Source organism: Lissotriton helveticus, chromosome 5_1 (genome assembly GCF_964261635.1).
Source record: "Lissotriton helveticus chromosome 5_1, aLisHel1.1, whole genome shotgun sequence".
NCBI classification, from domain to species: Eukaryota; Metazoa; Chordata; class Amphibia; order Caudata; family Salamandridae; genus Lissotriton; species Lissotriton helveticus.
In genome coordinates this window covers 942,989,598-943,003,569 of record NC_136065.1, presented here as the reverse complement: position 1 = coordinate 943,003,569, position 13,972 = coordinate 942,989,598, and the positions used below count along the sequence as shown (strand labels likewise).

The 13,972-nt window shown below is 41.4% G+C and overlaps 1 protein-coding gene across 1 annotated transcript in view; it reads right to left on the bottom strand.

Annotated features, from left to right (window-relative positions):
- The window catches only part of LOC144752572 (DNA nucleotidylexotransferase-like), a 592,720-nt gene that overhangs the window by 132,809 nt on the left and 445,939 nt on the right, over nt 1-13,972 (bottom strand). Inside the window, exon 5 of the mRNA XM_078640460.1 lies at nt 5,252-5,323. Within this exon, the coding sequence (XP_078496586.1) occupies nt 5,252-5,323 (72 nt within the window). The remainder of the gene's footprint in view (nt 1-5,251; nt 5,324-13,972) is intronic.

Below are 13,972 nucleotides of genomic sequence, written 5' to 3'. Positions count from 1 at the left end.
AATGCTTTCCCTACTGTTGCACCCTCTGGTGTGGGAATAGTAATTTTTAGCCCTACGCTATCCAACGCTTTCCCTACTGTTGCACCCTCTGGAGTGGCAATAGTAATTTTTACCCCTACGTTATCCAGCGCTTTCCCTACTGTTGCACCCTTTGGAGTGGGAATAGTAATTTTTACCCCTACGCTATTCAACGCTTTCCCTACTGTTGCACTCACTGGAGTGGGAATAGTAATTTTTACCCCTCCGCTATCCAACGCTTTCCCTACTGTTGCACCCTTTGGAGTGGGAATAGTAATTTTTACCCCTACGCTATCCAACGCTTTCCCTACTGTTGCACCGTTTGGAGTGGGAATAGTAATTTTTACCCCTGCGCTATCCAATGCTTTTCCTACTGTTGCACTCACTGGAGTGGGAATAGTAATTTTTACCCCTACGCTATCCAACGCTTTCCCTACTGTTGCACCCTTTGGAGTGGGAATAGTCATTTTCACCCTTGCGCTATCCAACGCTTTCCCTACTGTTGCACTCTCTGGAGTGGGAATAGTAATTGTTATCCCTACGCTATTCAACCCTTTCCCTACTGTTGCACTCACTGGAGTGGGAATAGTAATTTTTACCCCTACGCTATCCAACGCTTTCCCTACTGTTGCACCCTTTGGAGTGGGAATAGTAATTGTTATCCCTACGCTATTCAACGCTTTCCCTACTGTTGCACTCACTGGAGTGGGAATAGTAACTTTTTACCCCTACACTATCCAACGCTTTCCCTACTGTTGCACCCTTTGGAGTGGGAATAGTAATTTTTACCCCTACGCTATCCAACGCTTTCCCTACTGTTGCACCGTTTGGAGTGGGAATAGTAATTTTTACCCCTACGCTATCCAACGCTTTCCCTACTGTTGCACCCTTTGGAGTGGGAATAGTAATTTTTACCCCTGCGCTATCCAATGCTTTCCCTACTGTTGCACTCACTGGAGTGGGAATAGTAATTTTTACCCCTACGCTATCCAACGCTTTCCCTACTGTTGCACCCTTTGGAGTGGGAATAGTAATTTTTACCCCTACACTATCCAACGCTTTCCCTACTGTTGCACCCTTTGGTGTGGGAATAGTAATTTTTACCCCTACGCTATCCAACGCTTTCCCTACTGTTGCAGCCTTTGGAGTGGGAATAGTAATTTTTACCCCTACGTTATCCAATGCTTTCCCTACTGTTGCACCCTCTGGAGTGGGAATAGTAATTTTTACTCCTACGCTATCCAACGCTTTCCCTACTGTTGCACCCTCTGCAGTGGGAATAGTAATTTTTACCCCTATGCTATCCAACGCTTTTCCTACTGTTGCACCCTTTGGAGTGGGAATAGTCATTTGTACCCCTATGCTATCCAACGCTTTCCCTACTGTTGCACTCACTGGAGTTGGAATAGTAATTTTTACCCCTACGCTATCCAACGCTTTCCCTACTGTTGCACACTCTGGAGTGGGAATAGTAATTTTTACCCCTACGCTATCCAACGCTTTCCCTACTGTTGCACCCTTTGGAGTGGGAAGTTTTTTACCCCTATGCTATCCAATGCTTTCCCTACTGTTGCACCCTCTGGTGTGGGAATAGTAATTTTTAGCCCTACGCTATCCAACGCTTTCCCTACTGTTGCACCCTCTGGAGTGGCAATAGTAATTTTTACCCCTACGTTATCCAGCGCTTTCCCTACTGTTGCACCCTTTGGAGTGGGAATAGTAATTTGTACCCCAACGCTATCCAACGCTTTCTCTACTGTTGCACTCACTGGAGTTGGAATAGTAATTTTTACCCCTACGCTATCCAACGCTTTTCCTACTGTTGCACCCTCTGGTGTGGGAATAGTAATTTTTACCCCTACGCTATCCTGCGCTTTCCCTACTGTTGCACCCTTTGGAGTGGGAATAGTCATTTTTACCCCAACGCTATCCAACGCTTTCCCTACTGTTGCACCCTCCGGAGTTGGAATAGTAATTTTTACCCCTACGCTATCCAGCGCTATCCCTACTGTTGCACCCTTTGGAGTGGGAATAGTAATTTTTACCCCTTCGCTATCAAATGTTTTAACTACTAATGTGTTAATTTTGTTATTAAATGTATGTATTATTATTTTGAAATACTTTTATGTGTTAATTAAATATAGAAAATGTTATTTTATTCAAAATGTTTTATATATGTTTTTATTTTATATTTATATCATTATTAAAGTGTATTAATTAAATAAAGATAATAATAAAATGTATTTAAGAAAATATATGTATATGTACGCATTTATTACGTTTATATTGATTAAATTAAGTTTATTTGTTATAAATAGTTAAAATATAAATGTAATGTAATTTAGTTTGTTAATAATATTAATATTATTTAATTATTTAATTTAAGTTATAATTTTTTTTAATCGATATTTTTTACATCTATATTTTTTACATCTATATTTTTGAGTCAATATTATTGTACTTACCTGTTTAAATATAGGGAGTCGATATCTTTGTAATGGATATTTTTAGATCTATATTTTTGTAAACTATATTTTTGTAATCGATATTTAAACATGGAACCGCGATGACTGCCAATGGGAACCTCCAGCAACGACCAGAATTTTTGTGCTACTGCAGGAAATTACCATGAATCCTGATCAGCTCCTCACACTTTATCACTTTTTAAGTGCTGCATAAATACTTTACATATCGCCTCTAAGTTAAGCCTGACTGCTTTTGTGCAAGCTTCCAGAGGATAAAGCACAGGCTTTATTTAGTGACTATTTTCATGCTTAAAAGGACTGTGGTTAGTATTAGATTGGGGTTTACACTCCTCTTAACTAGTAACCCAGTTTCTTACAGTGACTAGGATCCCAAATGGTTTTTTTGCAGCAAACATATTGCTGCACTTCATTCTCCAAATAGTGACAGAAAAGTGTGGCATTTACACTTGCAGCCTATTTACATTTACTGATTTTACCATACTCATTTTTATAACATTTCACCTTGATGTATAACATTACTAAGTTAACCCTTTTTTTGCTACCATTCACTTTGCCTTGTACTAAAACATCCTTAACTGAACTCTTGTACATTGGTGCTGCTCGTGCCATGTCTCCTTTATCCATTGTCTCCCTAAACTCTTGAACAAGCTGTGTGCATTCCATGTAGTGTATATAATTCCTCTTTCTCTCTATATTGCACTGATTTCTGCTTTGTTTTCACTGTCAAAATGTAACCGAAACTGCTCTTCATCTGCCCGCATTCTTTGTTTTGCTCATCACAATTATCATGACTCTCTCCTTTTCCTGTTTGTTAATCTAGTATTCTCTACTCTCATGTCAGTCATGGAATGCAACAACCTTCTTGACGCTACTTCCTTGGTTTGTTATCTACCTATCACATTGCACTTTTCTGTCGCCAGCCTTAAATCATTTGTCTTCATTTCTTTTGTGGACAATAATGGTTGCCCTTGCACTTCCTCTGTCAATGCTCCAAGGCTAATATTTTCTTATTTCCTATTACTATTTATCCTTCATATCACATTTCCATATCTACACCTATGTCTTTTCTCTTTCAGATCCCTCATTTTTCCTGGTACCAATAATGTGACTGTCAAATTTTTCCCATCTGACTTTCTCATCTAATTTCTCCTAGCCTGTGTCTTACTTTTCAACTCCTGTATCTATTGTGTGGCTATCATTTGTTTCCATTGAGTTGCATCTCAAACAGTACGTTATCGTACCACATCTTTGCTAACGGCATTGGTCACTGTAAAGTTTCTAAACATTTGAAAAATTTGCAAGAGTTGTGTTCAGCTTCTCCATCCCAACTGGGGTGACCAAATCCAACAGAGAGAAGGTCAGATGAGCCACTAAGGAGTATTTGGACAGTTACCTGGCCACCAAAGTGTTCTCCAGTCCACTTCTGAATTTTATAGCACGACCGCCATTGACTACCTTTGCACTTTTTGGCACTGTTTTTACTTATCACTATAAAAATTTATACTTACGGTCGCCCTTGTTGAATTCCTGTTGCTTTGGTGGCATTTTATTTATTACAATTACTAGATTTTTCTAATTTTGGGATTTTTAGTGCTTGGTGTTTTGACTTATAATTTTTTTTGCTACTGCATAGATACTTTGGGGCAGATTTACAAGCCCCTTGTGCCTCTTTTGCGCCGCTGTTGCGTCACTTTTGTGATGCAGCGGCGGAGCAAAAGATGCGCCATGGTGCGGGGTATTAACAACGTGGTATTAACAATGTGACGCATCTGGGAGATGCGTCACGTTGTAAAGCCCTGCGTCATAAGGAGGCGTTCCTGCGCAGGGGGGGGGGCGTTCCTTCGCAGGAACGCCTCCTAAAAGTGGCTGAGTGAAATCTACAAGATTTCACTCAGTCACTTTTAGGCCAATGCTGCGTCAAAACCATGTGCCTGCTTGAAGCAGGCGTAAGGCTTGAGGCAGCATTGAAAGAATAGGCCCCCCAGAGCATTGCTGGAGCTGCGTCACGCTTGCGGCGCAACTCCAGCAATGCGCCGCTTTTACGGCACAGATGCGTGACGCATCTGTGCCGTTTTGGCCCAATGGTGGGCCACACAATTACTGGCGCATCCCTGCTAATTTGCAGGGATGCGCCAGTAATTGTAAATCTGCCCCTTGATATTTTGCCGTAAAGTAAGCTTGTCTGATCTGTGGCATAGCTACCAAGGGGCTGAGCTCAGATTTATTTATCAACTTTGACGGTTTACCCTCGCAAGAGTTGTGATTATTATTTGAAGTGGGCTGTCGACCACACCAATGATATTACAATTTCTTACATTATCTCTTTCTGTCATTTTCTGTACTTCTGTTCCTTATGCCTCCTTTTTCACAATATTCCTACAATAATCTGCATCACTGCACTGCGTTGTTTTCTTTAACTGTTATATAATTCTATCTTTGTTGTTGATTTGATACTAGTGTGTATGTTGGGGAAAAATAGCAATGAGTGTGCGCTTCCTATAAAAATAACACATAAATACATGTATTATGCCTGAAAGCAACAATGTACCTAAGAGATTTTATAAATGAGCTTCTCATTTTGTTATGGGGATGAAACATAATTATTGTCTCATCTCTGCAATTACTCTGTAGGAAATATATGATAAATACACAACCCAGTCTCAGCCCCTCTTGGGACAGTGCATTAAAATTATAATGATGAGAGTTATCGTACAATGTAATAACGAATATGAATAATGAACACTTACTTTAATCGATTTGTGCCATCCATCACTTAACACTTCTTTTACTTTTGAACTTTCTCCATCTTCAAGGATTTCCTATGCAAAACGTGTTCACAGAAAATAGAGCAATAAATAAATAGTAAATATAAACATAGTCTATATACATAGTCCCTATGTCAGTAACGATGTGCACTGTATGTGTATCAAATGCATTTTGCATAATAATGTTGATCTTCAGCCTTTTGTGTTCATGCTCTCTGGACCTATAAAGTTTTCTGTCTTACAAATCACTTAAACAGATTTCCATAACTTGTAACCAAATAGAAAAGTAGAAACCCCCCTAAATACATTTAAACACCGGTAGGAATAAATACCCTCAAAGCACACATTCATGTTAAATTAGCCCCTCATCCTAATACCCTTCAAACTACGGTACTAAATAGAAAACCTTCAAACTATATCATCATGTAAACCATCTTTTTAAACAGATTATACAATGGTAGACGTTTTCATCTGTATGGTAACTGAATATTGAGTTCAAAGGACTGCAAGAATGCTGTTGTCAAAATAAATTTTAATTCTATAATTTTAACAAATTCTTTATGATTTAAGAAATGTGTTTTTGAATTGTAGTTTTTTTAATATTATGTTAATTTGATTGGTTAAAGGGTTAATTGTGGACTTTGTGGCCTAGGGCCGGATGTAGGTAATTCTATTTTACCGACTCATAAATACCGAATTTTACCGATTCGGTATTTATGAATCGGTAAAATAGAAGTACCGAGATGTAGGTAAATCCAGATGTGCATTTACCGAATTGGTAAAATTCGGTATTTACCGATTCGGTAAATACCGACCGGTAATGCCCATTCATTCCTATGGGCTTTGAAGCCCATAGGAATGAATGGGCATTACCGATTCGGTATTTACCGAATCGGTAAATACTGAATTTCACAAGGGTGCAGGGGGTGTCACTTTGACACCCTCTAGCACCCCCAAAACAGGTTCGGGTGCCATGTGGCAGGCAGACCTGCCCTAAGGGCAGGTCTGCCTGTCATATGGCACAGGTGTGCATGCACACATGTGCATGCACACCGGAATCGGTATTTTACCATCAAATTGAATTTGATGGTAAAATACCAATTCTGTAATGCTTGTGGGACTCAGAAGAGTCCCACCTACATATCAATTTTACCGAATCGGTAAAAATACCGATTCGGTATTTTACAGAATCGGTAAATTTACCGATCGGTAAATTTACCGATTCTGTAAAATACAGGGCCCTACATACCATTTCTCAAATACCGGTCGGTAACGGCCGAAAATACAGATTTTCGGCCGTTACCGACCGACCTACATCTGGCCCTTAGTGTGTTATTTTTGTCACATTTTTGTAATTTAATTTTGTGGATTTGTATGATTCATTTTCTTATTTTAAATGCTATTATTTAAATAACTGCTTTTCAGGATTTTTTATTTTGTTTTTAGGAACATTATGAAGATTATATGATATGGTTTTGATATAGTTGACTTTCTGGTTTGTTTAAATACATTTATCAAATATTTAGGCTTTTATAATTAAGAGTCTTATATCTTTTATTTTTTTTATTTTATTTGTGTGTTTTATATAGCGCCTGAATCACCCCTGAAGGGGTATCTCTGCGCTTTGGATGGAGCTACTGTGCAGGCTGATGGAAAACTCTCAGAACAAGGTAGTCTTAAGTAGTTTCCTGAAGTGTGGGTAATCAGGTTATTGTCTCAAGTGTATAGGAAGCTGGTTCCAGTACAGGGGAGCAAGGTAGAAGAAAGATTTTCTACCTAGTCTTGTTTTCCTCACCCTGGGAACTGAAAGAAGAGATTTGCTTCCTGATCTAAGGTTCCTGGAAGGAACGTAGGGCTTATGTTTCTTAGAACTGTATAGTGGACCTTTGCTATACAAAGCTTTGTGGACAATACACCAGTTTTTAAATTTCGCACGCTTGCGGATTGGGAGCCAATGGAGCCGGTGGAGAAGGGGAAGGGAGGGACTTTTAATAGGGGCATTGGTAACGAGTCGCGCTGCGGTGTTCTGTACCACCTGCAATCTATTGAGGGATGACTCATTTGCTGAGACAAGGAGAGCATTACAGTAGTCGAGGCAGCTCATGACCATGCTAAACATACAAGGGAGCAGACCAGGTCTTTGGAAGGTGTGTGACTATACCAGTAACTGTGATACAGTTGGATGCATGTATGAACAATTGCTGTTGATAAATGTGATTCAAAACATAACCATGTTGTTGACAACATAAGCTAGGCCAATTTCCATCAGCCCACCCTTATGGTGGAGTTTACGTCATGTGGAAATTGTTGATCATTCCATACCGCATCCGACCATATAGTGCCGGTGCGGGAATGGATGTCAGTGATCTAGCCATGATGTTCATCCTAGACCAATGTAAATAAAGTGCAGTGCTTAAATAATAATAACAATTAAAATTGACTACCCAGATTCTGGAAAATGTAAAAACAGAAATCTATGTGTCAAAGGTTAAAAACACGCCGAGTGGTAAGACCACCCTATGGCGCTATGCAAAACGGTCGACATGTTTCAGCCAAAAGGGGGCATTGCCCTGGCTTTCTTCAGGACCTTAAGACATAGCTACTGCAGATATACGTGATATATTAGGTAAGAAAATATCAGTAAATGTACTTAAAGAAGGTACATATCTACCAGGAACCTTGAACGCTTAGTTAGCCCACTGGAGGAAGAGAAGCATATCTTCTTCCCAGCTTTGTGTGGGTGAAGACCTCACCTCACCCGGCGACCGCTCGGGAGTATGAGGCCCCGCTCTGTCCGTCGGTGCCCCGGATTTGAAACCAAGCGGAAGTGAAGGGAGCTCATGACCATGGCCTGAATGAGAGTTTTGCGGGTATGATCTGGCAAAAAGAGTAAGACACGTCTGAGCAAACCCAACACATAAAAGCAGGTGCTAACAGTGCGGGCAGCATGCTCTTTTAATATAAAGGCATGATCAAGGTGAATGCCCTCCTTTTCGACTAGGTCTTTAGGGTCAGGAGGGGTGCCAAGGGTTACAAGCCAGGAGTCTGAGGACCATAGAAGAGGAGCATCCCCGAAGAGCATAATCTCTGTCTTACCTGCGTTAAGTTGGAGAAAATTGCTCTTCATCTAGAGGGAAATCGCAGTCATTCCCTCTGAAAAGGTGGACTGAGCCAACGAGGAAGATTTGTTAAAAGAGAAGCTGAGTGTCATCTGCTTAAGAAATGGGCAAGAAGCCGCAGGACCTAAGGAGGTTGGCCAAGGGGGCAATATAGATGTTAAACAATGTATGGCTCAAACATGAGCCTTTTAGCACACCCTTAGTCAGGTCCATCATCTTAGACCGAAAACGTCCTAGATTGGCAGTCTGTGTACAGGAGGACAGGAAGCTAGTCATCTACTGATGGGCAGGACCTCTAAGTCCAATCTCTTCCAATCTCCTGAGCAAGATCTGGTGTGACTCCATGTCGAATGTCGCAGAGAGGTCCAACAGCATGAGGATTGTAGAGTGGCCACTGTCTAAGGTCATTCTGATGTTATCTGTGACCTCCAGAAGGGCCAACTCCGTACTGTAGTTGGGTCTGAAACCAGATTGAGAGAGGTCCAGGCTGCCATTATTTTCGATATGGGCGGAGAGATGTTGATTAATGTATTTCTCCAAGATTTTGCTCATGTATGGTAGAAGTGAAATGGGGCGGAGATTGGAGTGTTCTTCCATTGGGACATTAGGACTTTTTCGAATAGGGATGATCTGAGCTGCCTTCCAATCCCTAGGAAGATGACCCTCTTTCATGAGAGGTTTAGTATTGTGCATATCGATGAAGAGAGTTAGTTGGAAAGAGATGAGGCTACTTTTGCTGGGATAACATCCAGGGGAGAGCCAAATATGACCGAATTAAGTGCGGCAACCACAGTCTCAGAAGACAGAGGAAGGAAGCTTTCAAGCAACTGTATATTTACAATTACTGATGGGTCGGCAGAAGGGGCAGTCAATAGTTGTGAATCATAATTTATTTTATATATCTATATATATGGTGTTGAGAGTGCTCTATACAGGAGCTGCTTTCCACCTAAACGTGAGAACTACCCTGAGTTCTCTGCTTCTTTTTTGCATAATTTATTCATCAATCTATGCCTGAAAGGGTATTTTTTTTACTTATACCGGGTGCTCGCTTGTGTCTGGACAAAGCTATACCTCTCTGAAGAGCTCTAATTAGAGCGAAACACTGTGTCACAGGTTGCTTTTACTCATTTCAGGTTGGCTTGGTTGGTATTTTACCAATTCAAAGCTGTAATACAACTTTGTCAATTTCTATCTCGGCGTGGATGGCACTGTGCTAATCCTATGCGTAAAAGACTTTATAGAAATGCAGACATTTGAGGTGAGCAGATCTAGAGTGTCGCTGGTTTTGATAGTGTATACAGAAGCTGCTTTCCACCTAAACTTGAGAACTACCCAGAGTTCTCTGCTTCTATTTTGCATAATTTATTTCTCACTCTTTGCCTGAAAGGATATTTTTCTGACTTTTACTGGGTGCTCCCTTGTGTCTGGACAAAGCTATACCTCTCTGAAGAGCTCTAATTAGAGTGAAACACTGTGTCAGGGGTTGCTTTTACTCATTTCAGGTTGGCCTGGTGGTATTTTACCAATTCAAAGCTGTAATACTGTGCCTGGAATGGTAAATGGCTTTTGTCATTTTACAGCTCAGCAAGGGCAGCACTGTGCTGGTCCTATGCTTAAAGAGTTTGCTGTATAAAGACGTCTGAGGGCCATACAAGTCATATGTCGCAGTTGGAGCAGGGAATAGTTCAGACGGGAGTGGGGTGATTCTGCTCGAAAGTTTGGTCTCCATATTATCATACTCAGACAAGGAATGTGCCGCATCGGGGAACTGCTCCGGTCATGGCAAGTGGGGGGCATAGCTACTTGAAGGGGAGACTGCTGCTGTTCACAGTTAAGAGTGAGGCTGGCTTACGGACCCTACTATATTCTGATGTGATTGATGCAATTTGTTTTCTTATTTAATGTTTTTGCCGAACATGCTATTGGACAATGTAGACTCTGATTCTGGAAGGCTGTGACATCTTTTGATTTGGACTGCGAAACATACATGCTAATCTGTTTATTTGTATTGATGGAAATGCAAAAATAAAGTTATAAATAAATAAAAGACTTTGCTGTAGAAATGGCAAAAGACTTTGTCCATTTCTATCTCGGTGTGGATGGCACTGTCCTAATCCTATGTTTAAAGACTTTGATAGAAAAGGAGACATTTGAGGTGAGCAGATCTAGAGTGTCGCTGGTGTTGAGAGTGCTCTATACAGGAGCTGCTTTCCACCTAAACTTGAGAACTACCCAGAGTTCTCTGCTTTTGCATAATTTATTCATCACTCTATGCCTGAAAGGGTATTTTTTTTACTTATAGCGGGTGCTCTCTTGTGTCTGGACAAAGCTATACCTCTCTGAAGAGCTCTAATTAGAGCGAAACACTGTGTCAGGGGTTGCTTTCACTCATTTCAGGTTGGCTTGGTTGCTATTTTACCAATTAAAAGCTGTAATACTGTGCCTGGAGTGGTAAATGGCTTTTGTCATTTTACAGCTCGGCAAGGACAGCACTGTGCTAGTCCTATGCTTAAAGACTTTGCTGTAGAAATGGCAAAATGCTTTTTCCATTTCTATCTTGGCATGGATGGCACTGTGCTAATCCTATGCTTAAAGACTTTGATAGAAAGGCGGACAGTTGAGGTGAGCAGATCTAGAGTGTTGCTGGTGTTGAGAGTGTTCTATACAGGAGCTGCTTTCCACCTTAACTTGTATATATATATATATGTGTGTGTGTGTGTGTGTGTGTGTGTTCCACAAGTTGCACAAGGGTAAGCACACTCGCACCAGAACAAATAATTCCAACAGACAGCATTTCAGTTCCTTTAATCGTATTGCCCAATGCGTTTCAGATTTGTTCATCCTTGTTCACGGGCCAGCAGCATTTGAATCCACGATGATCTCAAGGGACTCTCAATAAATACCCACATTCAAAGTTAATTCTCATCAGGTGAGTCTGTGGGAAACTACCAAGCATTGTGGGATTAGTAGTATCAAACATGATAATTCACAAGTGTTGCTGAATACATCATAAAATATTCATAAACCATGATATGTTTCGGAAACCACGCAGGGCTGTGATGCGCTAAATAACAAAATCCAGTGCAGGCTCCACAATAGTGAGGACCCAGAGCCGTTATTCAGATACCAGCGGTGGTGCGCTTTCACGACTGGACGTGCCGTGCATGTACAAGTTCTACAAGTTGCCCAAGGTGAAGCACACTCGTACCATAACAAATAATTCTGCAGCGCACCAACAGACAGCGTGTCAGTCCCTTTAATGGTATTGCCCAACGCGTTTCAGATTTTTACATCCTTGTTCATTGGCCAGCAGCATTTGAATCCACGGTGATCTCAACGGACTCTCAATAAATACCTACATTCAAAGTTAATTCGAACTATAGGGACATTGTGGGGAGCCAGAAATGCAGACAGAATGGTGGACTTCAAGTCGTGTGCCCTCCCAAATACTCGAAGGCACTTTGTTGATTTATATTTCTAGAGGGGGCCTTGTCGTGGGAGGAGCACCATCTCTTTGACAGGTAAAAGAGTGTTGTGCCATCTAACAGCTCTTCGGCATGACAGTGGTTGAAGTCCGGCTTATACAACTCTCCAAGTTGTCCCAAATCCCACTAAGGCTAACTAAAAGCTTTTTAATTACATTTTCAGTGGAAACCCACTTAGGGAATATTGTTTTGGCTCTCTAAGGAACTCCAGTCTCCCTTCAAAGGAACTCCAGTTCCCAGCATGCAACAGAAATTTTGCATAAAGCATACACCCACTTAGGGTAGATAATAGAAATAAAAGAGGGCCGATTCCACTGCCAATGTGACAAGCACACCTCCGATACCTCGGTCAATTTCACAAAGCCTCTCAGCTGTTTCCTGCTGTGACACTTCCCTCACTGTGTTGTATATTGCATAAAGAAATGCTTTTGACCTATCAAAACCTAACAAAAATCCTGTTTAGCCAGGTCACCAGAAAGAAGAGATAAGTGCTGTTTCACCTCAGACAATGTTCAATGTTTTAGCCACTCTGGGCACAACTTTCCAATGCTTTATGTTGTGACTACTTCTGTATGTTCTGTCTGCACACAATGTAGGTCTGGCTTATTTGTCTGAAAGCCCTTAGTGTTGTCATGAAAATGTGCCTGTCATCAATATCAGCATCTAATGGTCACACTAATCATCCCTCTGGATTGGAACGTGAAGAATTTTATGCCACATTTCTAAGCATGTTGTCAAACATGTCCTCCTTGTAATTTAAAAAATGCTGACAATTCGCAAAGCATGGGGAAGTTGGAATCTTTGGTGTATTTAGATTCTTTATCTTGGCCAAACGTCTGCTGCACAGTTTTATTCAGGAAAATCAGTTAGTGTGGTATAAGGCATGCTCCAAATAAAGACATGTTCTCCTGTACCTGCCAATCTCTAATTACCCATTTAGATTTGACATTCATATTGTCTTTCCAAAAGTCACACTCTTGTGTTAACAACTGGTAAAATGAAAGATGCAGAATACATCAACTTTGGGCCTCATTAGGATGTTGGTCGAAAAGCATTTCAAACAACTCCTTGGATCGGCAAAAAAACTGTTCTGACCGACTCCGGTTTGGAGAGTCCGACCGACCGATTAAGATGTTTCCGAACACCGTTCGGTCGGACTCCCATTGACTTCAATGGGACCTTGTGTTGCGACCGACAACACAGACTCCCATTGGAAAACCTTGCATGCAGCCACACTGGGCTTGGTTGTACAGAGGGTTCCCATGGCTAATCCAACCAGGCCCTAACCTTAGGTGTGCGGGTGAAGGGGGGCCTGCTACGGACCCCAAAGTCAGTTTCCGACGGCCGTTTTGTGTTGGACAGACTACTTCAGAAAGGCTGTCAGAATCCGTCATTTTAATACATCGGTCGGAAACTCTGAGTCTCTGAATGCTGGTTGGAAACACCGAACGGTTACTTTTCCTTTGTAATCGGTCAGTCTGAGATGTTTCCGAGTCGGTCGGAAGCACAGGTTCCGACACGGGTTAGGAAAAATCCAAATCCCATTCAGAGCCTTCCCGACCGACATCATAATTCGCCTTGGGATGACATAGGCTCGACAAGAAAATAAAAAGTGCCCACTAGTTTCCTTTGGGGATCCACAGGCGGGACAGGTGGTATTAGATGAACCCCTCCACCCACCAGTTAAGGACCTGAGAGGGAGAGCACCTATCCTCATTTGAAAAAGCAGCTTCCTGTCCCCCGGCTTGGTTATGTTATCCCAATAGAGTTCTTGGTTAGGGGAGATTTTAGCTTCCAAGAAGCGACCTGTCATAGATCCGGCATCAGTTTTTCTCCAATCCCGCTTGGCCACATAATCCCAATATAGTATTCTGTATTGAATAGAGCTTCCCAAAACCCCACAGCTCAGCCCCATACAATGCTGAGCCAAGGGCTTTAGCTTCATATACCTGTAGGACTGGCGTAATTGGTTTGGATTTTGATTTTCTATGCTCAGCCCCAAGAGCTCCAGCTAATTGTCTGTGCCTTAGTGCCACAAGATCAATATGCTGGGACCATTTTAGATCATCAGTTACATAGATACCAAGATAGGTAAA